At 51.1% G+C, this 27,872-nt stretch overlaps 1 protein-coding gene across 2 annotated transcripts in view; it reads right to left on the bottom strand.

Moving 5' to 3' along the window:
• The window catches only part of PBX1 (PBX homeobox 1), a 131,874-nt gene extending 106,891 nt beyond the window's left edge, over positions 1-24,983 (bottom strand). For both annotated transcript variants that reach the window (XM_075097000.1, XM_075097001.1), the window contains exons 1-2: positions 24,608-24,983; positions 21,936-22,009 (exon numbers count right to left, since the gene is read on the bottom strand). In XM_075097000.1, the coding sequence (XP_074953101.1) occupies positions 21,936-22,009; positions 24,608-24,798 (265 nt within the window). In that variant the 5' untranslated portion in view covers positions 24,799-24,983. The remainder of the gene's footprint in view (positions 1-21,935; positions 22,010-24,607) is intronic.
• Between the last annotated feature and the right edge of the window lie 2,889 nt (positions 24,984-27,872).

Raw genomic sequence — 27,872 nt, 5'->3', positions numbered from 1 at the left:
TTGCAGTGGAAGAAGCTGTTCTTGCCATATCATGGTTAGATGCTGAAGAGGCAAAGCAGCAGAAGCTAAAGGGATCTGAGATGTTTGGTTTTCACCCAAGAAGCCCATATGCAGAAGAAAAGCTGCTTTGGGGCAGAATTGAGGAGTCTGGGGAATCCTCAGACCCCAGGCCAGAAATAGCCAGGAAGGGTGACAAGTAAGGGATGTTCCTTTGGTATGGTAGAATGAGAGGGCTGGAAATAAGTGGCAATGGGGGGCATGCAAGCATTCTGGTTATTTTTCACTCTGTAGCAGAGAAAATATCACCTGCCACCTTTCGGCATTCCCAGCACTCAACTTTGGCTCCATCCAGCAAGAAAAAACCCAGCAGGAAAGAGCGAGCGAGCTGAAACCTGATCCCCTGAAAGGCCGGACTCGGTGTCTGGCTTTTCTTACCGGCTTGGCCGACCTGTACGTGCCAGGCTGGGAAGGCGTAATGGTTCCACTGACAGAACTTCATTAACTTTTTATACACTCGGCCACTAATTTATAATCATTAGCGGACAAACAGCCAACAATTACACAAGCAGCACGTTAAGAAGGGAGGGAGAGAGCTTGAAGGAGCAGTGATGGAAACATACTCGTGGTTAGGAAGGAACAGGGACGGCACGTTCCCCGTCCCGGGGCTGGCATGTGACAGGGGTGTCCTCTCCCAAGATTTACTGGCACACTGTTTTACCAAGTGTAATTAAGGCATCAGGCAGCAGAAAGGCAAAAGGCACAGGTGAGCATGGGGAGGGAGAAATCTAACAAACCCTTTTGTTTCCAACACACAAAAAAAAAGACGGGAAGAGGAAGAGCGTGCATATTCCACAGTTCTAACTCCTGGGGCAGGCAAGGCCCCTGTTCACAGGAGAATAGGAAACTGCACACATAAACAGCACAAAAATCACCCTGATTTAATGAAGTCTTCAGACATAGGTCATGTAACCCCAGTGCCCTTCCACGCAGCAGCTCTCCTCCAGCTGGAGGTGGCTCTGTGCAGGAGGCAGGAGATAGTGTTGCAATGTGCAGCCCTGGCACCATGGGTGAGCAACATCTGCAAATACACAAATCCTGAGGATAGAGATGTTAAAGTGGGGAAAGATTTCAAACACCTCTGAGATGATCAGCAGGCTCTGTTCCCCAGAAGAAAACTTAAAACTAAGTCTATCAGTACTCCTGCCTAATATCCCACCTGGTCCCTGCCAGTAAAGGTGTGGGACTCGCATCACCCAGCCAGACGCTCGCTGAATAGCACTAGGCCACAGGCAGAGGACAACAGGCAGGCCTCCCTTCTCTGCAATAACCCAAGCTGCTTTAATCACGAAAAGAGCAGAAAGATCTGCAGATGCAGATGTCCCCACCACACAGGCAAGCCAGCAAAGAAGCAGTGACCTGACCAGCATCACTCAACAACACGTTGTGCCCAGAAACCAAACCTACACCGCTTTTGGCTCCTGCACAAGGGCTGAGCCTGCTCTCCTGCCCCACTCTAGGCAGGCCAGCCAGTCTTTTTTCAAGATATAAGCTTCCTGCTAAACAGGTCTAATGAACACTGCATGCACCCTGCAAAACCTCCGCTCAGGCACCTCGAAGCAGCCAGCGCAGCTCAGCAAAGCACCCACTGCCTCTGATCACAAGAAAGGAAAACTCCTTTCTAGAACTCCACGCAGCAAGGGGGGAAGAGCAGCACCCAGCTTTGAAAGCTGAGCAGCACCCCTCGAGAAAGGCAATCGAAGCAGGTAGCTGGGCCCGGCCCACCCAACTCCCCTCCAAAGCAAGAGGGGGAAGCTTGCAGTGAGCAACACAGCCTGTGCACAGGACCTGCCATGCCTTGCAAGCCACGGCATGCAGAGGGCAGGTAGGCAGAGCCCCATGCTCTGAGCACAAAATCCTGGGCGTGCTTGCAGCTGGAAAAAGCCATCACAGCCCTCCAGCTCCACCCGCTCCCCCTCCTGCTCCCCGCAGCAGAGGCATGCAGAAAGGCTCCCAAGCCGCTTTTGCTTAGAGCAAAGCCTTTTCCTGTGCACCCTTATGTTTGCAAGCAGCAAAGTGCAGGTGTAATGCATGTAGACTCTTCATCACATCAACTTCAGGCCAGAGGGAGAATGCCTGAGTTTACTGGGGACTAAACCCAAATTTCTCACGCGACAAGCTCCCTTCCTTCTCTAGCAGCTTAATAACCCTCCAGCATCCACATAGGAAAATAACAAAACCAACACTCCACCTAGAAGCGCTGCTCTCAAGGCAATTCAAGGGATCACGCAGTAAAGGTAATTTAGATGTAAATTCAGACCACTCATCGTGCCTGGGATAGCCCAGCAACTCCACCCACCTGCAAGATAATGGTGCTCATTTACACTGGGCCAAGCTTTTAGGAAAACCTCTACCTGATCTGCTAAAAACATTGAGCGTGTTGTTTAGATTATTTTCCTGTGGCTGTTCAATATCCATAGTGGCACAAAACCCTCATTCCATGCATCTAAAAAAACCAGTGGGGGAAAAAACACTACATATGATAAACCATTATGCAGTCTAAATGGGGTAACACCGTGTGACTGCAAGCACAGATGGAATGGCAGGATACGCATAGAGGGGAGAACTGGAGGTTGTTCCTGCAAACTTCACTTTGGCATTCCTGCCTTTCCGTAACTTCCAAACAGAATTACCCAAATACCTGGTCTTTCAGGAAATTTTTTAGCATCACTCGAGAGCAGGATTTGCCATTAAGATATTTCTAATGTAAAACTGAAGTGAAATTTCAGACAAATACTCTTAAAAAAGGCGAAGGCTTAATTTCAAAAATGTAAATATGAGATGTTTCCATCTTTTTTTATACCTCCCAACGCAAAAGTAAGAGAGCCTTCTTTACTGAAACATGTTAGGAAATTGAGCTGCACAAATTTGTACAATGTTTGTCAACCCAAATATACATTATTATTCTTTTTCTTCTTGAGACCTTTTAATCTGAATGAGGGGAAGAGAGACCTGACCTTGTTTACAGGCAGGAAGAAGATGCCAATGCCTCTCAAGCCCACAAACAACCACTGGTCCGTACCCCATCTCTCAGGGATGTGGCACAGCATCTGCATTGGGCAAGAGGGAGGAGGGAGCATCTCCCACCAGATCCAGGTCAGCATCCAGTCCAGGGTCTCTGCAGTGGTGGCACTGGTATCCTACCAGTGCCAAACTTTGCACAGGAATTAATAAGCATTACCCTTACAAGCCCTCTGCCCCTCCACTACCTTGCCCACACAACCCAGGAGGGCAGGAAGACCTCAGGATGGGGTGACATCGAGCTGGTAGGAGATGCCAGCATTTGGGAACCCTTGCCAAAGAAGATATTAAAAGCGCCCGAGCTCCAAAGAGGAGGAGGGAAGAAGTTACTACAGCCACCTGCTAAGTCCAGTTAGGCTCACAAGCAACAGACCCCAATGTTTTTTGGGAGAAATGAAAAGATATCTGGGCTCATCCAGCCCTAGGGATGCCTGCACAGGGTGGGAGGTGAGCACAGGGACTGCCAGTGCTCCTGGAGCAGAACCCTCACCACCCCAAGCAAGCAGGCAAGCTGAGCGAAGGGAGCCCAGCTGCGTCCTTTGCATTGCTAAAGCATCAGTGGCATCATGTTGTGCCATGGGGGGCTCTCCTGGAAGGTCCTTCGCACAGAGCCAGGGATGCTCCCCTCCCCACGCATTTGGGAACGCTCCTTTCCAGCTTTCGGCACTCCATTATCCACAGACTCTGGCAAATGAGGCAAGACCAGCAGCAACACAACTTGACTCGACACCTCCCCGCTAAGGGGCCAGCCCCATCCACCTCTGGCTTCCCAACGAGCTGCAGGAAAGGGAAAGGAGAAGGGGGGGTTGGCAGAGAGCACCCCGCTGCCACAGCCAGCCCCACACAAAGCTCAGCCAAAGCCTTCCCTGGGGAGCGGGGGCTGCACAGCCAGCACCCCTGTGTGCAACCCCCCCTCCTCACCACCACCCCTTCCCTCTCACTAAACTCGCTCCCAGTCCCATCCTCCCAAACAATCTCGCCGCAGGCTGCTTTTGTAAGCCTCCAGCCCCAAAAGAAAAATGATGGGTTTGAACTCTTAACCCCGCCCCAGAAAAAGGCTGGAATTAAAAGGGGTTTATGACTAAGTATGCAGATGGGAATACTGTAATAACAACAGGCAAAATGTTTGCCCAGCAGTTCTGGGCTGGTTTCGGAGGGAGGGAGAGCAGGGACGGGGCGGCTTCTGGCCGGAGAATGACGGCACGGAGAAAGAATTTGGCGGCTGAGAGGGAAGGGAGGTTGCTGATAAATGCTGGGGCAGAGGCGGGGAGGGGGGCCGGGACCCGAATGCAGCATCGCTGGCACTTCAGGGAGGCTGGCTGCAGCGCTGCAGGTTTCTGGCTGACTGACAAAGGCACTGCCACAGAGGAGGCAAGCAGGGGTAAGGGGAGACAGCACAAGAGATCGGCTCTGGGGCCAGCTCCACACACACCACACATTTTGCAGGACACTGTTGTGCTTGATGAGTCTGGGATGTATGATAGGGACCACATCAAGGCAGACAGTAAATCCCCCCACACCCCAAATCCCTTCTGATGGGGAGGACCCATGCACACAGGCTCCTGTCAAGGGGAGCCCACAGCTGCAAACACGCAGGTAATTTTCACCAGACCTGGGTCTCCAGTTCTGCTGAAAAGGTGGTAAAAAAAGCAGTGCCTAAGTCACCTGGAAAGGCTTTTGAGGACATCACCTTCCCCTTCTAGCAACAGGCTGCACCGAGGCCCCACAAGTGGGAGGCTCAGGCTGGGGGAGACCCTAACCTCAGCTGCTGCCCCAGAGCAGTGCACCCTGCCACTCGCTTAACCCTTCTGCAAGAGGGGAGAGCGCAGTTTCTCCACCACCCAGTCCTGCACAAGGCTGCTCCCACTCCTTTGCTCCTCTGGCCAGGTGAGGCACCTCAACAGCTCCCCGTCTCACAACAAGGAGCCACACCAACACTGCTCATAGTCCAAAAACGCCTCCCTGCCACTGTACCAAGCCAGGGTGTCCATGGGCACACAGACTAGAGGAAGTGTTTGCTCCATAGCTCACTGGGAATGAAAGTCCCTGATCCTATCAAACCACAAACATCCTGTTCTCTTAAGCTCTCCACTAGGTACCTGCAAGCTTAATACAAGATACAAACCGCTTGCGCATCATCACACATGCCTTGGCAGCCACAGGCCAGAGAGCCACCAAAACACCCTAATCTTGCATGTCACCAGGACCCATGGGAGATAAATTTCATGTGCGGCACATGGAAACAAGCCACAAAAACACAGACCTCCCCAAGCACCCAGAGAAGCCACAATATTGAACTCTTTCTGAGTGATGCTCCTGCCACAAGCAGAGACTTTCCCCCTGCACTTGCTGGGCGCAGCCTGGCCTGATGCAACAGCAGCCCTTTGCCAAACCAAGCACCTCACAGGGGTATGAGGTTGGGATGGGAACACGCCCCAGCTGCTTCCCTAAAGGGGTGAGGAGGTAAAGCTGCGTGCAAAAAATTCACAGAACAGGCAAGTCAGGAACTCCGGGAGACTTCCCAGATTGCAATGTGGGGGATTTCCAAGCGTGTCTCACACCCACCTTTGCTCAATAGGGACATCAGGGTTTGCAGCATCAAGGCATGGAGTTTTGACTCAACTTTGGTCTCCTCCTGCGATGAAGTGCATTTACCCAAGACAGGGAGAGCTGGAAGGAGCCTGTGGTTCACCCCAATCCTCCTCCAGGTCCAATTTGTTGCATTTATGAACAGAAACATAGCAGCCCTACAGCAACCAAGGGAGAGGCAAGTGGACACCCCAAACTACCTCCCCTACAGCACCCAGTACTGCTGCTACCAGCAACACAAGGGACAGGTTAAAAACAAAGCCATCAAGCTTGCTCCTCCGAACAAGCAAGATCTTTATTTTGCCTCGCAATCAATTTAGAGACTGTCTGCAGGGTCAGGAAAGATGGTCCCTAGCAAAGGGACCATGCATTGCAAAGTGTGATGGGGAGATCCAGGCTCTGCTCCCTTCCAGCACCACCCGCTGCAGCAGCCGGCAGAAGACGCATGCTACACAAATGCACAGCTCTTCACAGCCGCTGCTCTGCAATGGCACGGCAGCGAGAGCCAACATGCCGGGAGGCCCTCAGATCAGGTAATAGAGGGTGTAGGAGACTTGTGAGATGATTCCTGTGAGTCAGAAGAGCTGGCCAGGGCCCAGATCAGCAAGCTCTGCAAAATCAGCAAATAAGAGAAGGTAAAACCTGGACCTCCCCAGCCCCTTCCTGCTGCCTTCAAGATGACCCCTAAAAGCACCCCTGGCAGCCAGCAGCACGGTATTAATGAGAACAGCCAGGGATGCTGCAGCAAGGGCTGGGGACAGAGACTCAGCCTGCTGTGCCTTGGGGTGAGCTGAGCACCCCAGCTTCCTGCTCAGTCCTGGGACTCACTAAGCAAGTTGGTTTCTCTTCTGCCAACAGAGGAAACATTGCTTTTGCTCATTTAAGCTGTGAGCAGTCTCTCTCCACATGCAGACTGAACCCAAGAGATCCTCCTCTCACCCACAGCTTCCAGGGTACTTTCCAGGATTTAAGGACTAAACAGAAAAGGACTTGCAAAGAAGCATTTATGACAGCAACGTTTCCCCTCCCTGCTCAATCATATATTGTGCCTTGAAATCCAGGCATGGAGTTTGTCTACACAAGAGATATCCACATCTCCCTGCCAATAGGGTGGCCCTGGAAGCCCCCAGCACCGCCTCGCATCGCATCTCTGGAGCTTGCTCCGGACACTTTAACAGGTAATATGTTATAGGAGGCTGCAGCCACTTGTCTGCACCAGGAGGATCCCCTTCAGAGACCATGGGGAAGGTCCTTGCTTTCCACAGACGTGAGGCATTCAGTCATGAGAAGATCCAGGACTGGAATGGACCCCTGGCCCAGCACATCTCTGCAGGATCACAACACCTCTTGAGGAACAGCTCTTAGCAAAGGGTCACTATACATTTTGTGGAGAACTCCTCTGCCTGGATGCTTCTGAGATCCTTACTCTCCAACCTCTGCCAAACTTGGTGCTACAGCCAACCCAGCTTCCATAAAAGCCCCCACAAAATCTCTGCCATGAGGTGCTGCCATCCTTTCCTCATCTGGGACTTCCAGACATTTAGATGTCATTATTTTTCATTTAAAAAAGAAAGAAGGTGAATGGTGGGGAGGACATCTGGAAGATGTATAAATACCGGTCAGAAGTCATCCCAATTCTGACAGCTAAATGAGTTAGACAAGTACTAAGGAACAAACAGGCTAAATTGTTCTTTTCCCTTCCTGACAGGCTGAACCAAGTCTCCTGAGTGCCCTGAATGCCAGCTTGGGAAACACTCCCTTCCCAGCTTTTGGTAGCAGCAAGCCCAACCCAGGTAGCTGCCCAGTTAAACCAGCCTGTGCATGCTGCCTGCTGGCACAGGGAAGGCTCTCACATTAAACCCTGCTCCCCTGCACCCTCAGTGTGGTACCACCCACTGCCCAGAAGGGAGCCCTGAAGCTGGGCAGGATGGAAGACCAAGCCAAGACCAGACCAAGCCACCTTTCTTGGTGAGATGGAAGACCAAGCCAGAGCAATGCAGCCCTTAAACGGATGGGGACTGGGACTGTGCACCCCCACTTCCCTACGACAAAGCCTCCAGCAGAGAGGTGATACTGGCAGACCAGCAGCCTCCATCCGTCCAATCTGTAATGGCCTATAGCCCCTTCCTTCCCCTGCTCCCGACGGGAGACACACCCAGTGCTAAACACTGAGGCTAACTCCATCCGGTCCTTCTTCCCTACATCTATTGTCACTAAAAATTTATCCGGTTTCTGCCAAAAAAAAATGTTGCACCTCCCCCTCTGCCCTTCAAAGTAAAAGCAGCTCTGCTCTTTACCCAGGGTGGGGGAGAAGAGTTTAAACATGAGCTCCCCGTCTACCCAGCACTGCTCCACTCCACCTCCTCCTCCTCCAAGGACTTTCACACAGCCCTGTCCCGTCAGCCTGTCTGTGGCATTTGATTCCTGTCTGTCACTAAGTGATGAGGACAAAGGGTGAGGAGTCAGGAAAAGGTCTGAGCTACTTTGTTCATCGTCTGGATACGAACTTTGGATGAACTCCGTGGGGAAAGAGAAAAGCTGCATGGAGCAGGACGCACGGTGCATAGCACTCTCTCTCCTCCAACAAAAAAAAAGGGAGGCTTGAACAAGGGGAAGGGGTGGGAGGGAAAGGGAGAGGAGAGCATTCCCCATCCCCATGGCGGCAGGCAGTCCTGAGAGCTCCCTGCTCCGAGGAGACAGAAGGATATTCAAACCGCCTTCCCAGGAGGCATGTTCAATAAAGCAGGATGCCAACCCAGCCTTTTCTCAAACAAATCTGTTAGCAGCGGGCCAGGGGCCAGCCACAAGGGCTTGCTTTTTAAAGCAACCAAATGGGAATTTCCTAATAAAATAAAATTTTTGTAAAAAGCCTCACCGTGGCACAGTTAAAGGGAAGCTTGCTGGCAGCAAGTAGTATCTTACACACAGACCTCTCTGGGAGTACGGGAAGATGAAATACAGCACAGGACAGGGACCTTTGTGGTGCATCCAGGGCACCAAAGCACCTGTGTCCTCTCCAGCCCCCCATGCACCCACCTGCATGAGCTGGGGGAGACAAATTGCCTCAGTGTGGTTACATACTGGGGGTGAAGGTTTACAACCATGATTTCTGCCATGCCGAACAAGGGAGGAGGCTCACCCTAGGCTGCAACGGAAGCAATTTCCCTTGTGCCGACCTCAGGGACTTTGGAAAAGCCACCACAGGGCATGCTCAGCTCCTTTGCTTCACTCTGCGAGCAAAGCCAAACCAGTTTGCAACTGGAAAGCCTTGTGGTAGCCTTTCAAACATTTAATTAAATCAGCCCCTCCTGGGCAGCAAAGCCACCACAAACTTTCTCCCGAATGGCTCTTGCCAAGTAGCTACGATGCCTGCACTGGGATCGGGCACAGCCTCCATCAAGGATTATCGGCAAAGCCCATGCATGAGATGTGCCAGGCCACAGAGGAAAATTACTACAATTGTACATGTAATTCTGCAGCATTCACAAGAGACCTGCTGAGCACGCCCCACACAAACCACCCCACCACACTGTACGACCATCACCCACTGAACACAGGATGGGACTCACAGGCCCATGGGCTGGCTGGGAACACAGCTGTGTCTCTGCCACCTTGAAAGTCTCTGCCTGAGGCATGAGCAGTTGGAAATCCAAGGGTCATACTGGAGGCTGTTCAGCACCAGCCTTCCCAGCATATCCCAGCAGAGTGGGTGAACTTACTCTCCAGGATGGGGAATCCTACTTAAGACAGAGATTAAGTGGGTTTCAAAACCAAAGAGAGCACCTGAAAGTAATCCACTAGGACATGCTGGAGGTTACCCCAGATTCCTTGTCTCTCTACTAGCCATCAGCAAATAAAAAAACAACTCTACAAGAAAGCTTTGCCTGGGACATCACCACAAAAGCCACGTGCAGCAGAGCAGCCCAGCCACAGAAGGCACTGGCAAGACCTCCCCAACCAAGCACACAGCAGCAGGCAGGGCACATGTTCCTCTTCAAGGTGGGAAAAACTTCATTCCTTGTGTGGTGCGCAGCACAGGACACGATAGCTACAGAGATTGTCATGGGAACCACTAATCCCAGCTCCAGACTGGCCTCTCTTCTTGGAAAGGTGAGTACTCACCACCAAGACCCTTCGAAGCGGAAGGGATCAAAGACTTAGCTTTACTGACCCACAACTACATATGGCCTCAGTCCTCCCAGGACCCACCAGCTGCGCACAGAGACAATGACCAGGGAGAAGAGAGGGAGGAAGGGGAAAGCAGTGCATTTCTGCAGGGAAACAACCCATCTGCAGAAGCCAGGAACACAGGGTCCTCCCTTTCAGCCACCAGCTACCACAGAGTCCTGGAGGAGTGCATGTCAGGAGGTAACTTGAGCATCTCAGAGGCACTACCCAAGACCTCCAACAGAGAAACTTTGATCTTCTCCAAGCATGGCCAGGCCCTGGGGACTGCCTCTGAATTACACAGTGAAGTATGCTAGGACAAACCAACCATGCAGACAAAACCTCAGCCCATTTGGAGTTTTCTCCACCACTCACTCAAGGAAGTCCAAAAAGCTCCTCTGGCAGCAGGAGGGACCTGTCTCCAGCAGCCCAGCAGAGGCAGCCTGTCTTGAGGCAACAGGCTCTCCCGACAGGGAGAACCAGAAAGAGGAAGGGGAAAAAAAAATGGACAAGATGTCAGCTGGATTGGCCAGTAATCCCATCTGCAGAAGGTGAGAGCTCAGTGAGGAAATGCTGGTGCTGCTGGATCCAGGGCTATTTTGAGAACAGCCAGTCAGAGGAACAGAGGGAAAAAGAGACTGGGGGAAGAAAGGTAAAAGAAAACAAATCTGCTTTGTTATTGCCTGAAGCCCAAGGAGACTGATTAAAGCGAACAGCCCCCCTGCCCCTTCCAAAGAGTTGTCTCATCTGCTTCCTAAATCTGATTCCCATTTGTCTCTATATGGTTCTCATTTGGTCTTCATTTAGGTCTCCTCCACACTCCTCACTTAGGAGAGCCCTCTGGAGAACAGCAGGGCCAGGCTTACCCCCAGGGAGCCCACAAGGACAATCATTGACCAGGGTCAGACCCAGCACCAGTGCCTGCACAGAGGAAGATGTGGCAGGAGGAAGGCAGCAGGCTGCTGAATGCATGCGATGGCCAAGAGGCCAAGGAGATCCTTGGAAAGATCTGCACAAAGGAGGAGAGCATCACCACCCAAAGGTGCCAACAGGAGTCCAGGGCAGCAGACCCAGCATACCCCAAAGGACAAAAGCAATAAAACAGTGAAAGGGACTGGAGACCCACCACACACCCCAGGGACTCCCAGGTTCTGTGCAAGCAGTTTCCTTCTTTATCAGCAGGCAGCCTTCTGATTGAACAGGAGCTTAAAAATTATCCTAATGGAGCTCCTTTCGAACACAAACCACAGGGACCTCTCCTGCTTGCATGGCTCCTTTCTCAGTTGCAGCCTATGTACAATGAAGCAGGTCCATCCACCCCCTTGCCTGCAGTCATGTGTCTTGGCACACAGGACCAGCATGCACTTGGCTCCTGACCGGGCACTAGGGAAATGACTTTTCCAAAGCCTAACCAAATGTAGATTCAGAATGGTAGGGGTTGGAAGGGACCTCTGGAGATCATCTTGTCCAACCCCCCTGCTTGAGCAGGTACATGGCAGAAAAAGGGAAATAAAAATCTGTTCTTCCACCCACATGGACTTTGCCACCTGCCTTGGCAGCATGGAAAAGACCGGGGACTTCCCCTACCACCAACCCTCACTGTGTCATATCTCCTTCCATATTCTTGTACGTTTTTCATGGTAAATGATCCATGTTTACCCTTGGAATAGTCTCCCTAAACCTCCAGCCATGCCATTGTGCTGCTGCACATGTCCTACCCCCAAGAGTCCACAGGCCAGGGCCCCACAGCTTTCTAGACCTGGATGCAGAAGAGCCATTTCCAAGGAGAAATCCGCTCCCCCCGGGCTGTATGACTCCTGGGCACATACTGCAAACCTATCCAAATGGAAATACAAAACCCCTTGCCACAATAAAAACCAACCAAGCACCCACTGCCCAACCAATCTGCCTACCACAAGAGGACATCGAGCAGGGTCTGAGCTGTCCACAGCCAGGGCCAACCCCGCATCCACCCAACATCAGTGCAAGCTCCAGGTGGCTGCACAGGTACCATTACCCTACATCACATCAGTTTTCCCCTCCTGCTTGCTGCCTAGGTAGAGGACACAATGCTGATCAGCCATTCTCCCTGCTCCCTCCTGCCCATAAGAAAAGCAGAGACCCCTGACCTTCTCCACTGCATCCCCCCCAGCCCCTCTGCAGCTTAAGCAGCCCAGGTGCGCAAATGTTACCCAATGCCCTCGCCAAGCAGAAAGTAAATTCCACCCAACGGGGGAAATGCCAGCAGCAGTCAGACCCCGGGATGTGCAAATAGCAGCCGAGGACCTCCGGGAAAAGAACAGCCTGGGCCCAGGCGCTCCTACTGATAATCCTTCTCAGGACACCCCCTTCAGAAGCTCCAGTGGCAGAGGAAGGATGTTAATTTGACTATTTGAGGGAGTGTAAAAAAAAAACCAGCTAAACTAACATTTATTATTGTGCTAAATGACCTTTTCAGCCGCTTGGGGACAGAATTGCACTGGGGCTTCAGAGCGAGCTACAGCAGGCGCTGCTTGGTCCCTTCTCCCATGCACAATGTTTTGTGCCTCCAGATGCATTTAAGGGGCTCCATATACTCCTAGCCAACTCTGCCCACCCAGTGACAAATGAGAAACAGCCTCTTTAGAAAATTTTACATGAAATAGGAAGGAAGAAGCAGTCTGCTAAGAGCTTGCTGAGCAAAGCGCTTCAGACTGCTTCATTTCACATCGCCGAAAGCGTAAATCAGGGAATTGCTCCTTGGGTTTTTCTCCATTAGCGAAGGATATTGCAACTCTCCTTCCCACCACCAATACCGATCAACACTTCACATCTGCTGACCAGATCTAACAGCCAGGATTTTCCAGGGGAATAATACATTTGCCGAAAACACCATTCCTGCCACCTGCTCCCCCCAGACACACAACTGCACCGAGAGCAGGGCCGCGGCAGGCTCTCAGCAGGCACATGCACAGCACAGTGCGGCAGGCAGAAGCTTGACAAATTCAGATCAGAAATAAATAGGTGGCTCCTTGCAAAGCAAGGGTCACAGACCTTCAAAACACCACCTCCACCAGGGTGGTGAAGCACGTCCTACTGCCTGCAACTTTCATACACAAGGCCAAACACCCTTCTGCAAAGCACAAGCTTCACACAAAATGTACCACGGAGGCTGTGTCCTGTGCTATCCAGTCAGGATCGATGGCAGCAACTCCTTCCAACTCATTTCTTTTAGCCTGTGAACTGTGCCTTTTGTCTAGAGATTTGCAATAATCATATTATTGCAATAGTATGAATATTACAATAATTTGCAATAATTTTATTGCAATAATCATTTTGCACATAAACATGCCTCTCCAAAACAAAAAAAGACTAAGTTAAAACCTTTTAACATTAGAGGCTTAGAGTTAAAAGCCAAATTCAAATCTTAAAGCCAGAGAACAATCCATCCACAGGCTCCAGATATTGTATCATTCTTAATATTTCACTAGAGAATCACTGCACAGGGAAGGAAAAGAAAAAAGGCAGCTGTGTATAAACAAGCAAAGGTACACCCACCAGCCACTTCAGTTTTGAAACACTAATGTTGAAATTAGAAATGCCTATTTTCTGAGACTTATGGGCATATTCACTTTCATTTTGGCTCCAGCCTTGTAAATATCAAATGTCAAAAGAACCAGTTGCACTGAATTAAGAGAGAAAAATCCCCGCGCTGCAGAGGTGTGTCTGGGATTGGGACCGCTGGAGTTGGGAACGGAGCAGCGACTGGCAACAAACACTTCACAACTGGAAGGGTATTTTTGCCAGTTAACCTGCCACAGCTAATTTTGTTAATCGGCATCACTCTGGAATTTGAAAATGTTATCCAACCAGGAGAGAAACTTGATTTTCCTCTTCTGATAACACGGCATTACAAAACGCTGCCTGTGAAATCAAAAATGGGATGTGGAAATGATGAACTGAGTTTCTGGGCTTGCACTTGGGTGAGAAACAAAAATCTGGCCGCCAGCATTTAGACAGGCTGATCCCACTTGCGAAGGCAGCTCCTCTCATTTTTCACCAAGGCTGAAGTGAAATGGCAAAGTTATAATTTTAGATTAGTGTGGCTCCTCACAGCATTGGCTGTTCCAAGGGGTTTCAAATTATCAGTGTATTTACAAAAAAGAAAAAGGGGGGTGGGAAACTGCCCATCAGCTTAGGCCAAGTGAAAAAGCTATTTTGGGTAAGGTCTTCCCTATAAATAAAAGGGTGGGTAGGGAGAGGACGGTGACAACGTACTGCTCGCTCAAGGTGTCAGAGGGGATTTCCACTATCCATGCTGGTGACCTCCACCGCTCCTCAGCAGGCACAGCAGCCTGGTGAGGCGGCTTCCCCCAGCAGCCATCCCCTCCATTGGGCTGCCGGTTCTCCTGCCGCCTCGCCTTTACCACCAGGAAAAGGAGCTGATAAAGGCAGCTTTCTGTTCTGGCTTAAAAAAAATAAAAATACAGGGGCAGGGCTCACAGATACAAGGCCAAGAGATTAAGTTCTTCAGTGCCTTTTTTTTTTTTTCAAATTAACACAATAATTCCAGCCCAACCGATCCCCCAGCAAGGGGAGAAAGTATCACCCGAGTCCCTCCTCAGCCCGGCTGCCAAACTGACAACACCATGTTTTAATGTATTCAGCCCACAGCCTCCTCACACCACGGCTTTCTGTAATTTATCCCTATACCGCCCGCCACCTTGTATTAAGTTGCTGGGGGACACAACACCTCTGAGTTTTCAGCAGAAGCTGCTGACCACCCAGCCCTCAAAACCATAATTTTTGGTTTCAAACAGGGTTCCCAGCAGATGGTCCCCAAAGGTGACATGGTGAGAGGAGGGATTTAATGGAAAACCCCCGATGTCAATGCTTCTTGAGCACATTGGGGATGACACGCTCTGCAAAGCGCCACACAGCATCTATAAAAATCCAGTGCATCCAAAAGCAGGGGTGCTCACACAGCCCAGGCTTTGGTGGAGGGTACAGCCTTGGCACCCAGTACCCACTGGCAGCATTGGGGTGCCATGTGTGACCCCAGGCTGGCAGTCCAGGGGCCACGGACCATTCACAGACAGCTCCTCCCACCACAGGGAACACTCACCAGTCCAACCAGACCAGGATCATATCTGAGTAGATGTTTGGGGAAGGCAAAGGATGCAGATTAAGGTTGATTAGGTTATGGACAGCCCCATGGAAATAGGGCCATATTGATCCGGTCTGCAAACACCTGGCTGGGAATACACACAGCCCCTGAGTATACAGAAGCTGCTGGAGATTATTAACCAGATCCATTGCTGTAAATCGCATTACCTCCTTCCAAACCCCAACCCAGCACCAAGTCCCTCTGTGCTAGGCGCTGTACAGCACACATCCTTGGAGCACAAGGGAGCATCTTTTTTCCCTGCCCAGCACCCAAAAACCCAAAGATTCAGCCCAAAAGCATGGAGCTCGACTGGGGCATCCTGCTCTGGGGACCATGGAGCCAGGGCTGCGCAGCCCATCTCACCCACAGCAACTCACAAAACAACGCACAGCACATGTTACCAGGAGGATGAAACTCACTATATAGAAAAACTGCCACAGGAATGCAAGGCAGGAATGAAAAAAACTTCAAAAGGTGGAAAAAAGAAAATACCACAGCTTCAAACACAAACTCACCCCCTGCTCCCACTGCATACCTGGTATCTTGCACCAGCTGCAAACCACCCCTCAAGTGCACAGAGCAAATAGGACAGGCTCTCCTGCCTCCCAAAGCACCCCAACTCCAAGCACAGGGGAAAAAAAAGAAGTTGTAAAATGCTTCACAGCAGATTTCCAAAACATGAAACCCCTTGCAGAGCTTCATTAGGAGAGAAGGCAGCAGCTCCTGGATTAAAGGAAAAACTGGGGAATGAGGTGCTGAAGCAAAGGCAGAGGAAGAATCCTCTATTCCTCCCTTCTCCCTCCCAAAATCCACAGCTCTGATTCAGCAGAAGCACCAACAGCAGCATAGCCTAGAGTATCTCACTGCAAACGAAACAATTTACATTTAAACCACCACCCTACTCCCCTAAAGAATTGCTGCATGCAGTAATTTCCTGGGGGGGGGGGGGGGGAAGCCATGATGAAATTGTCTCAGAGTTTCTCTGCATTTTGTTTACAGCTGCTGCCCTCAAACCCAGGGCTGGAACGCAGCGCGCGACACTGATAGCAGGAATAAATCTAGCATTTGAGATCGTTTAGAAAAGCACTGCTCACAGACAGTCAGCGCTCTGAGGGGGAAATCCCTTTGCAAGTCTCAAATAAGGGAACTTGAACCAGTTTTCCCTGGAGAAATTTAGGCCTGAAAGATCTTCCGAGTTTCTTGTTTGGAGCTACAAGGCCCAGTAACAAGATCTCTTTCCCTGGACTCACCCACAACACTTCAACTGTTGCCCACATAGAGGAGAGGGGAGATGGACTGGAAAGAGACCCGTGGCAGCAGGGAAAGCACCCAACATTCACATAAGAGGATGCTCTGGTTAGCTGTTATTTATGCATGCATCTGGTTAATATAGATATTTTTCTGTCATGCATTAACTGAACATGAAGATTCCTTCTCCTCTGTGCCTTGTCCGGTGCTGTCAGCAGGCAGCATCTGAAGAGTGGGCTGCTGGCATGGCACCTCCCCTGCACCCTCCTTCCCTGGACACATGCACCCAACAGCCACCACTACCCAAAACCTGGGGAGGCTGGTGCAACCAAAGGCTGGGATACTTGGGAACATGCAGTTGCGGGCAGGAGGATGAGCTCATCCATCCCCCAGAGCAAACAGACAGGACAGGGAGCAATGGGACCCAGCAGACCCACCACAAGCATCCTCCCAGTCTGCTGTGATCACAGCAAACTTTATTCAACATCAGGCACACACAAAAAACAAGCCTTGAAACAAAACCAAACAGATTTGCTCCTGTACTCCCCAAATTGTGGGGAGTCCCTCGGGAGCAGTAACATCACGCCAGAGCCAGGCCTGGTTTCTCCGCTTTGCGGGCAGCGCCGGGGGGGAGGAGGTAGGAGAAAGAGCCCGCTGGCAGCCCATGCTTCCCACCTCCTCCCCTGGAGGATTGCAGGAGACCAATTTTGATTAAACTAATTAAGCCTGCTCCGTTCAAAGAGCTCCAACCACATGCTACCAGGGGAGAGGAAGAAAATATAAAATTAAAAAGGAAAAAGAGAAATCTCCCTGCAAGCACACTCCTCCAGAGCTATACATTCCTGGCAGATCCGTGATGGACAACACCACGCTAGAAAACGAAAGCCTGGAAAAAGGACTCACTGCAGTGACACAGGTCCAAATATGAACACCCTGCTCCTTCCAGACACAAGGACCTACTGGGACATGTCCCATTTCCCATCAGGGTGACCGGTTTTAATTCCCTTCTAGCCAGTCCCCAGAAGGGGCTGCTCCTCTTGCGGTAGTACAGCCCTCCATCAACCCAAGGTCTCCCAGATGCTGCCTTCTCTCCCAAACTAACCTTACCTTCCAGGCCCTTGCACATCCCCCTTCTTTCCCTTGAAGACATCAGGTTTCTGGAAGCAATTTAATTGTGAGCTGTAAAGAGGCTTTCTTGGGCAGTGCTGGCCGGCTGGAGGCCCTGCTCTCTCAAGATGTTTCACTTCTCCCCTGGGCAGCCACACCAGGGACCTGGCACACCCTGCCCGTATAGGGAGCCTGCCCACCTGGGAGAGAGAAGCATCACTTTTGCCTTCAAAGCCTTTCAACTGGAGGAAAAAAAATAATAAATATCCCTTTGAAGGGCAGGAGGGAAAGCAGCCGGGCAAGGGCTGGACGTGCTGAGAGCAGAGCGGGACCCTGATCCTCTGGTGCTGGAGCACGAGCGCTTTCATTATGAGCTTTTGCAGAAGCAGAAGGAAGCCTTAGGTACAAGAATTGCATTGAAATCAAATCGGAGTGTTTAACTCTCCCCTGCATCTTGGGAAACCTCAGTGGAAATGCAGGCTAAGGAGGGTAGGGTTTGAAACCCTAGAGAAGGGCTGGGGTGGCGGGAAGGAAAGCAAGCTGCCCCATCCTGCCCCGCAAAAAACTTCATCCAAGGGGCATTGAGCTTGTCAGCGTACCCCACCCTTATAGCTCTGCCCCGCACCCTAAAAACACTGGTGCTGCACACACTGCAGCTGCCCCTCTTCTGTCCATGCTGCTCTTGGTGGGGCTTTAGTTGCTGGCGGTGGGGGAGAGAAGGGAGGGAGAAAGAAAGAAAGAAACCCCGTATCGTAATTGCTATATTAAAGAGAAATAGCAGGCAAGAATAATAAGAGAGGTGTCAGAAGTGAAATACAGTAACAGACATTAAAAAAAAAAGACTACAGTTCTGCAATGGGGGTGTTAATTGAACACAGAGCTGGAGAACAAAGGGGTGTTAAGGAAGAAAAGAAGGGGGAAAAAAATCGTACCTCCTCCAAAGATCTGACTTGAGTTAAGTTTGGTGAAGATAATGCATAGGGAAAGGTAACTAAGAGGCACCTTATATAGCTATTATGTTCTAAATTTAAAAAAAGAAAAAAACAAACCTATTATTCAACAACAGTTGCACAGCTGATCAGTGCTGTCTATAAATATTCCACTTCATAAATTCCCCCCCGATGGTGGTATGTACATTTTCCTTCTAACCCTGAACTCCTTCAACACAGAAGGGTGAGGGGGCTAAGAAAAAAAAAAATCAGGGCATTTCAAATACATAGTCAGGGTCTTTAAGAAGCAGAATTTGCTCAATGCCCTCACCTCCCCCAAAAGAGCAGAGAAAGTGAAACGATAGGAAAAGCTCTTAAGGAGGAGGAATCAGATTAAATGGTCATATATCCTGTGCTCAGCCTCTCCCCGCCGCTCCCCAACGAACGAGATGGGAGTTGGGAACGGTTCACAGCTGAAATAGATGCTGCTGCGTTTTGACAGCAGATATTTTCCAGTTTGCCATCCAAGGACCCCACGTCTGCGTACGCCTTGCCTGATTCTTCTGCTTAGCTATTCTGCTCATGCAGAGAGCAGCTTAAAAAAAATACCAAGAGAGGGGGAAAAAAAACAAGGGGGGGGAGAACAGGGACACCATAAAGACAGAGCCCCTACCCTTGCCTTCAAACTTTTTTATAAATCAGCAATGCAATTTCCGATTTCAATCCCTGTTGACGGAGGAATCAATTGTATTTAGGACAACAATGCCTCCCATTTCCATAATTATTATTCCAAAAAGCCAGCCAGCCATTTGAAGGCGGTCCTGCCCCTTCCCTTGCAACAAAGCGACCAACAGCAAGTGAAAACACACCAAACGAACACCAACAACTTATACATATATTTAAGCAGCAGTTTTCCCCCCACACTTGCTCCCGCTTGGATCAAAACTCTCAACTTCTGTTACAATTAAACAGACATCACCCCAAAAGCAGGTTGCAGACAAAAGACAACCCACCAAGCATTTTTTTTTTTTTTTTAAAGTGTTTATAAATGCTTTAAAATCACTGAAGAGCCCACATGTAAAAGGGAACTCTTTGGCCAATACAGACAACCTCTTTTTCTAAGAACTTTATGGACACTTTGGGTTTGCTCAAGACAACGTTAACACTATGAAATATTAGCCATAATGTTGCAAGAGACGGTGGTAAAGTCTCCGTAAGGCTCTGGAGTCACTTAAATCAGGCAGCAGGGTAACCGAACGCACATTTCTGCACATCATAACGCCGAGGGGAAGATGTACGCACGCACTTTCAAACACCCACCAGTGACCACAAACAATCACCAGGATTTCAAACGCAACACATGCAAAAATCTGGGAAGCAAAATGGAAAGTGGGAAGAGAGAAGTTGGCTCAACTTTTCATGCCGCTGCCCGCAAGGAAAAAGTAAGCAAACAGAAGCAGGCAGTACCCGCGGCCCCAGAACAGAGAAGGCTAACTTCCTCCTAGCACTGGGCCAACAAAGCAATAATTAAAAAAATAAAACAAAACCATCTGGCCATTTGCCTCCTCACAAAGTGTGACTTTTGGGGATGCAGATGGGGAAGAGGGGAGGAGTGCAAAGTAAAATAATTCACTGTAAACCTATCCGAGGGTAGATAAACAATGCTCCAAAAGCCATCTCAATTCAGCCTCTTCAGAGACATCTGTACAGTGGCCCCGTAGCCAAGTAAACCAGGCACAACCGCAACAAATAAAATTTTAAAAAAATAAAAAGACAAACTACACCACACAGCCCCAGTCCACACCTGAATATCCATTACTTCCAGCAGCACACTTCACCCTATACCATCTCTCTCAATTTCCCTTAGCAGACAGGAATTATCCCACCCAGTCACTGTGGGTTTGTGCAGCTCCCCATCCCTCCCCAGCTCGCCAGGACCCCACAGCATCCAGGAGGCCGCCTGGATTTCCCACCAGGATTGGCCCTAGCAGATTCCCCATGCCCTAACTTTGTGACTGCACCGATGGCAAAGCTGAGCCAGGATTAACCAGTTACCCCCTCACAGACAACACATGCAGTATCAAATACACGCAGAGAAACGGCAGACAAACATTTTCTTTGGCTCACACAAATGAACGGAGAAAGAGAGAGGAAGGCAAGGAACTTGGTGGCTCCTTTTCTGGGGTGGCACACAGGGAAAGACTATAAAACCACCCATAAAATTTATCTCTAAGCAGACTCCCTCATGTTACACCATATGAACTCTGCGGAGGTTCCCATACTGATCCCACTGCTTGATATTATGGAAACTCCACAAGGAAGGACCTCTCTGTAAGGTCAGAGCCAGCCGTGCAGCCGCGAGGACTTCAGAGCCGAATGCCACCGGTAGGTGCTTTGTCTGGGCTACACGCTGCACAAACAACGTTTAACAAAGGGCCCCCTTAGTCATTTTATATATATTGCAATAGTCAAGTAATTGTATTTTCAATCAGCTGCTCATACTAGGAGGTTTTTTATATATAAGAAAAAAAAAAAGAGACCCAGATTCAGGTTTCTAAAAGCTGTTCCCCTTTTACGTGTAACTATCAATGTATATCAACTGGGTGTGCAATCATATTTATTGTCACTTTCATTCATGTCATGCCCTTGCTTATATGGTTTAGATATGAATTATTGACTGTTACAGTCCTCGTTGTAAAAGGAGGGGGGGGAGAAGTCAAGTACTTGCAGCATGCTAAAACAAGGCAGCTGGATCACCATGGAAAAGCCTGCCGATTACCTCTGGTCAGCTCAGAAAGCCAACAGCAGAGGTTAAACCCCACACACACTCTGAATTTCCATCATTCATCATTCCCCCCCATTTTTTAATATTAAAAAAATATTCCAACAAATAAATAAATAAGTGGTGCATGTTGCTAAATGTCCTTCCCTGAGCATCTGTTGTTTAAGATCACCCTTGATTGATGACTGCTATTTTTTAATTGTTGCTTTTAAAATTTAAATGCCCCCCTGGGATGTGTTATAAGTGTGTTAGTACATGGTAGGAGGTCTGGAAAGTGGGAAACGGCAGAACCAATGCTCTCATGCCATTAGCTTCTTTAGAAGCCTGAGAACACCCCGTGCCATAAAACAACAGTACCCTAAAGTAACTAACAATCTAATATATTGCTTTCACTAAAGGCAACTGACAATCACTCTTACGTGAGCTAGCCTGGATGATTGGCAGACAAGAGCATTTTAACCCTTTCTTCAAGAAAAGAGTACAAAACCTTTATGTTTACCTGAATAGCAATAGTAGTAAAACTGCACAATTTCATTTTGTTGGTTTTTTCCCCCCCCTAATCTGTACTCAGGTATTTTCTTTTGTAACCAGTGACATCTCAAAGAAGAAACTAAAGCAAGAGAGAAATTGCAAGGGTTTTGATTTTTTCTTCTCTCCAGAAAAAGCAATAAATAGAGAGGCTATACAATAGAAATTAAACCACAATATTTTCCTTTCCAGACACAAACCACATCATGCAAGTCCACCGCCAGAAGCATTAAATACCAGCAAGTTACTTCTCCCCGCTTAAATACTGCTACATGGGGAGGGGGGCCACAAACTTGGTGGAATAAAATCCTCAAAGAGCAGAAAGAAAAATAATAAAGAACCAAGAGCATTGATTTCCTACCTGTTTTTTCTTTGATTTCACACAAGACATTAAAAAGGGCTGGCTTCATCCTGTGGCAGTTTAAAGCATGTTTCCTGGACAGAAGAGAAAAGAGGGAAGAGTGAGGTTAGGATGTCACCGCAGGGAACAACTTTCCAAATTCACATCGGCTGGCACGTGTGACAGAGGCAGGGGGGACATGTTTGAGCCCCCTTGGCCCCGTCACCATCCCCACTAGGACCTGAGACACCTACCTAACACAGAGGAGATGAATTACGCCAATTTAGGAATGGCTTGAAAGTCGCCTTTGCCACCGAGTGGCTCCTACCGCCAGTGCGAGCCAGGCGACGCGCCGAGCCGAAGCCAGTAGCTTTTGGGAGCCAAGCTCAGTTCAACTGCCTTGTTCAACACAGAGAGAGCATTGGGCTTTCCCCAACCCCCACCTCCAATATTAAGCCCAGCCATGTACTTTATTAGCCTCATCCTGCAAGGCAGAGGGGAAATAACCACCCCCCTTGCCCCAGCACTAGAAACATCCTCGGCTTAGAGCTGCCAATTCAGGGAATTTCAGCGCCCAACTTGAACACAGAGACACACACACGTATGGAGAGAGCGAGCCATTCCTCTGCCTCCATGCTACTTACACCCAGCTTATTTGCAGGTGTTAACATTTAATTTGTTGCAATTGGGACAGTAAGCACATTTAAAAACATAGCCCCCCACTTCTGGGAAGGGGAGGGCATGCTATTCAACGCCTTTCTTTTCAGCTGCCGTTATTTCAAAGCCAACTGTTCTGTGAATTTTGAGGAAAGGAGAGAGGTTGGTGGGGGGTATGATTTTAATCGGTTGGTGTTAAAACCTACCATGTGCCCGCTGAGGCAAAGAAACAGTACGATTTTGTATTTTCTCTTAAGCCATACAATCATTGCGCCAAGGGTTTAGTTGTATAAAGGGGCTGTTGCTAGCAGGCACCGGTTACGGGATTTCTGTTTACCAACCGAAATTACACACAAAAGATGATGTGAACATCTGGCAAACATTCACACTACTTACCCCACCACCCACAACATGTTAAAAAGATTTATATATCTGATGAAGTCTCTCAAAGGTATATACCCTTGCAGAACCACAGAGCCCCCTTATCAGCACACCCAGATGGGCGCAGACATTTGGGTATACACAAATCACACACATATGCTTTAGGGGCCCTCTTACAAATAATACTGGCACTTTGCATCTTCCTAAAATTTCATTAAAAAAAAGAAAAGAGGCAGCAAAACAACCGTGCAATAGTAGGATGGATGGAGGCAATGCAAAGGCAAACATCACTGATAAATATGTTGTGTTTAGCAGCTCAGAATTAAAAATAATAATGATTTAAAAAACTGTGAGGAAGCAGCTGAAGCAGTCCAGCAAGGCAAAAACCCATAAAGCCTTCTCCTAGCTCTGTTCTGCTTTGGTTTTATTGATTTGACTAACGACACTAAATTATCCAGGCAGGAACACACACAATTCCTGCAACTTTCAGAAAGAAGAACCCCTCACTGCCCCGGGTCTGGCCGGGGCGAAAGTGTATGATTCCTTCCTCCTCATCCTCCGAACAGCTACTCTGCCCCTGCAAGAATGTTTAAGATCAGCCCAGCAACAAGCCTTTTCGGTAAGCGGGAGCTCTATACAAGCAGGGGAGGATGTAAGTTGAGGTTGGTGGGGGGGGTGGTGGTGGTACTTTTATCCTTCTGGAAGTTCTTACTAAGACAGTTTTGGGGCTTTGTGGTGCTTTTTGCTAGAATATATTGTTCCTGGAAATCTGCTCCAGCTCAGGGCACGAATGCCAGGGGGAAGGACACCACACCTAGCAGCTCTGCAGCCCAAAAGACATTTCAACTGTACCCCAGGCAATTCAGGGCAACTTTTTATTTTATTCCTTCAACCGTGCCTTCAAATTGGGGATTATTTTTTTTCCCTCCCTTAACTTCTGCTAGCACCTCTGAAGGTACATATTAGGTTGTGCTTCTTGAAGCCGGGGGCAATTCAGTAACTGGCTTTTGCTGCCCTTTCTTCCCCTTTTTAAACACCTCTGCGATTAAGAAAAAAAAAAAGGAAAGCTTCTATGTGCATCCTCGAAGCGCAAAAACACGGCCTTAAAAATAGCACCGCTACAAGGGCCCTAAAAAAGAACATTATTAAGGCACCTAATAAAAAAAAAAGGAGCAGCACTTTGGGCTCTTTCGGAGGAGCCCAAAGCAGAGCCCAGCTCGCTCCAACAACCACCTCCCTCCGGAATTAACCCCCACCCCAAAAAGGCTGGGGAAAGCCAGGCCGCCTGCCCGGCCAAGCCCCAGTTCGGGACCCCCGGTGGGGAAGAGGATGACGGGGGGAGGCGGGATTGGGGGGAGGGAACGGACGGGGGAGGCCGCGGGCCGCTGGGACCCCCGTAAACCGCCACGAAGTTGGGGGGGGGGGGAGGGGGGGGAGGGGGGGAAAGAAGGAAAAAAATTACCTCGTCCCCTTTTTTGTTGTCCCCTCCCCTGTCCCACATTCCTGGGCAGCAGGGACCCCCGTCCCCGCGCGGTGCGCCCCGCGGGCGGGCGCGCTGCCCCCGCCGGACAACAAAGGCCGGGCCGAAACTTCCCCGGTACCTGCCCCCCCACGTCCCCTTCTCCGGCTCCGCGGCGACCGGCCGCCGCTCTCACCTGGCCTGCGCTTCGTCCAAACTCTGATCCGTGATGGTCATGATCTGCTGTAAGATGTCTCCGATGTCCTGCTTCCTGCCTGCCTCCCCCTCCGCCCCGCCTGGTCCATCCTGCATGTGCTGGGACAGGCCCGGGTGCCCCGGCATCCCCACCCCGCTGTGCGTGTGCATCAGCCGCGGCTGGTCATCCATCGCCGGCCGCCGGCCCCCGCTCCGCCGCCGCCTCCTGCCCTGGCTGCCGGGAGCGGCGCGGCTGGGCTGGCCGCCTGGCTCCTCGCTTTCTTTTCTTGCTCGCTTTCTTCTTCTTCTTTCCTCCCCCCCCTCCTCCTCCTCCTCCTCCCCAGCCTCTTCCTCTTCGCTTTTTATTTATCCTTCACGCTGGCGCCCGGCTCCGCGGCGGGGAGGAAGAGGAGGAGGAGGAGGGGGGGGAAATGCAAAAAAAAAAAAAAAAAAAGGAGGGAGAGAGAGAGAGAAAAGAAAGGGGAAAAAAATCCCTTTGGCTGCTGGAGGAGGAGGGAGGGAGGAGGGAAGGAGGAGGGAGGGAGGGAGGAGGGAGGGGGGGGTGTTCCGGGGAAGGGAGGGGAAAACGGCGGCGACTCCAAAAGCAGGGCAGCTCAGCCCTCCGCCGGGAGGCAACGGGCGGGCCGGCGGGGGCAGGGGCCGGCGGGGCAGGGGCTGCGCCCGGGAGGCGGCGGCGGCGGCAACAACGGCCGCGGCGGGGCGGAGCGGGGCGGCCGCCCGTGATGGCAGCGCCGGGGCTGCCGGGGCCGGAGCGCGGCGGAGCCCCCCGCGCTCCGGAGGAGGGCTCCAAACTTTCCCCCACCCTCGGGCCGGGCTCGGGGCTGGCTGGCGGCCCGCAGCGCTCCGCGGCCGGCAGCGGGGGCCGCCCCCCCCCCGCCTCCGCCGGGCCTGCGCGCACCGCCCCCGGCCCTCGCCGCCTGCTTTTGTTCGGCTCCGGACTCCTCAAACTGGCACGGAGGAGCCCGGGGGGCGGGGGGAGGAAGGGGCAGCGGCGCCTCCCCGCCCCGCCGGCTCCATTGGCGGCGGCGGCGGGAAGGCCGGCCCCCGCGGGCCGCCCCGCCTCCTCCGCGGCCGCCCGTCAATCTCCGGGTTCAGAGGTGGGCCGGGGGCCGCGCCCCGCCCGCGCCTTAAAGCGGCCTCGGCCGCCGGGTGGAGGGGGGGAAGGGGTCGGGTGGCGGGACGGACAGCGGTGGTTTGGTCTGGGCTGCGGGGGAGGCCCTGGCGGTTTTACCCGCTGCTCGGCGCCTCTACCCTCGGCCCTGGCTCGCCTTCTACCTCCCCTCAGAGCTGCGCCCCTCAGCCTTCCCGCCGCCCCTCAGGCTGATCTCAGCTCCCCTGCCACCCCTCAGCCTTCCCGCCGCCCCTCAGGCTGATCTCAGCTCCCCTGCCACCCCTCAGCCTTCCCGCCGCCCCTCAGGCTGATCTCAGCTCCCCTGCCACCCCTCAGCCTTCCCGCCGCTCCTCAGGCTCTCTTCAGCTTTCCTGACAGCCTTCAGGCTCCCCTCAAACCCCCATTGCCCCATCAGCCCCCTGCCTCTCCTCAGCCATCCTTCCCACTTCCCATCACCACCCAGCCTTCCCGCAGCCTCCCCGCTGCCCCATGGCCAGCCTTCCCCACTCCCCACAGTCCCCCTATGCCCCTCAGGCAGCCTCTGTGCCTCCCTGCTGCCCTGTGCCAGCCAGCCAGCTCTGGCTCCCCACACTATCCCCACGTCAGCTCTGCACCCCAGGTGGGAACAGGGTCCCCCCTCTGCTGTAACCCCCAGGGAGCTCTTTCCCTCTCACCTCAACCACTGGCATCTCCTCACAGTGCTGTGTCTCATCTTCCTGTTCCCTGACCCACGCTGTCTGGTAAGCAGGGCCTTCCCAAGCACGTCACACCGGCTAGCAGTGCCACATCCCACACCTGATGGTCTCACACCAGTCCAAACAGGACAGGGAAAGCTAACAGAGGCCCCAAGGCCACCATGACTACCGTTCAGACCTGCATGTCACAGCACTCTGGGGGTAGAAGTGCTTCCCCAGCCCTTTTCTGCAGTCCCTGGGGTCTGAGAATGTCCTGAGGCCAAAAAGACCTCTGTGGGCATTGGCTGGTGAGCTGGGATGGCCCTGGGACCAGGCTTGTCTGCAAATTTGAATTTAAAAAAGAATAAATGAAAGGTAGTTGTGGTGATACAAGAACCTCTTGTGTGGGAGATGATTTCATCAGATTGTCCCTTTCTCAGAGCTGAGGGTTGCCAGCTCCAGGCCCCTCATAACACAAGGGAAGGCTGGCCCAGCCCTGCTCCCTTGACCTCAGCACAGACTGGGGAAAGAAGCACCCAGCTGACTGCAAAGAGAAAAAAAAAAATGCCAATTGTTTTGCTTCCACTCTTCATTTTTAATGAAACAATTTCCAGTGTTTTAAGCAAAACATGACTTTTCATTTTGAAATTTCCTTTCGAACCATTAAAATGTTTTAAAGTGGTTGAAGGCAAAGTGAGATGTTTTGATTTTTGTCACTACGAAATGTTTCACTCAACACATTCTTTGTGTTTCTTGATTTGCCAAAACTTTTCAAAGGTTTCTGCTTTCTCGCCCAAGATGTATCAATATATTTTTTACTTTTCAGAAAAGGCAAAAAAAAAAAAGGAGAAAAATATCCTTTATCTCCATGGCTCCACAGGAAGCAGAACTTTATCCAAGAAACAAGGAGCCAAGGCACTCCTCGCCAAAGGTCCAAACTTTCAGACACTTAGTCATCCCTTCACTCCTTTGCTCACATACCAAGTCTAGACATATGCCATCTCAAACTCTGGCAGGGACTCTCCCATCCCCAGAGGTCAGTCCAGGGTCTTTTAGGTTTGATTTTGAGTGGCTCGAGGGGAGGCAGAGCAGCAAAGCTGAACATGCACAGAGGAAAAGGGAGCGGTGCCTGGGGGGGACAGACAGGGACATCGGGGGACTACGGGATGTGGTGGCCTGCTGACCCTGCAGACTCTTGTGTTGCAGATCCTTCCCCTATTTCCCAAGACACAACACGATGCCTCAGCACATCAGGTAGATATGAGAGTGCGGGAGCCAGCATGGGTAGGGTACAAGGCGCATGTGGGGGTGAGACAAGTTGTCCGTGGGGTTGGTGAGCCCCAGGCAGCCCCTCGGCGCCTCAGGGAGAGGGGCAGAGCGAGCCGAGCCACTCCAGGGGAAACAGCCCAGCACTGGGCCTTGGAAGAGCCATCAGACCAATGCAGAAATGGCCAGGGCTC

Source organism: Phalacrocorax aristotelis, chromosome 6, assembly GCF_949628215.1.
Source record: "Phalacrocorax aristotelis chromosome 6, bGulAri2.1, whole genome shotgun sequence".
NCBI lineage: Eukaryota > Metazoa > Chordata > Aves > Suliformes > Phalacrocoracidae > Phalacrocorax > Phalacrocorax aristotelis.
The sequence above is the reverse complement of the archived record's forward strand: the minus strand, read 5'-3'. Positions and strand labels throughout refer to the sequence as shown.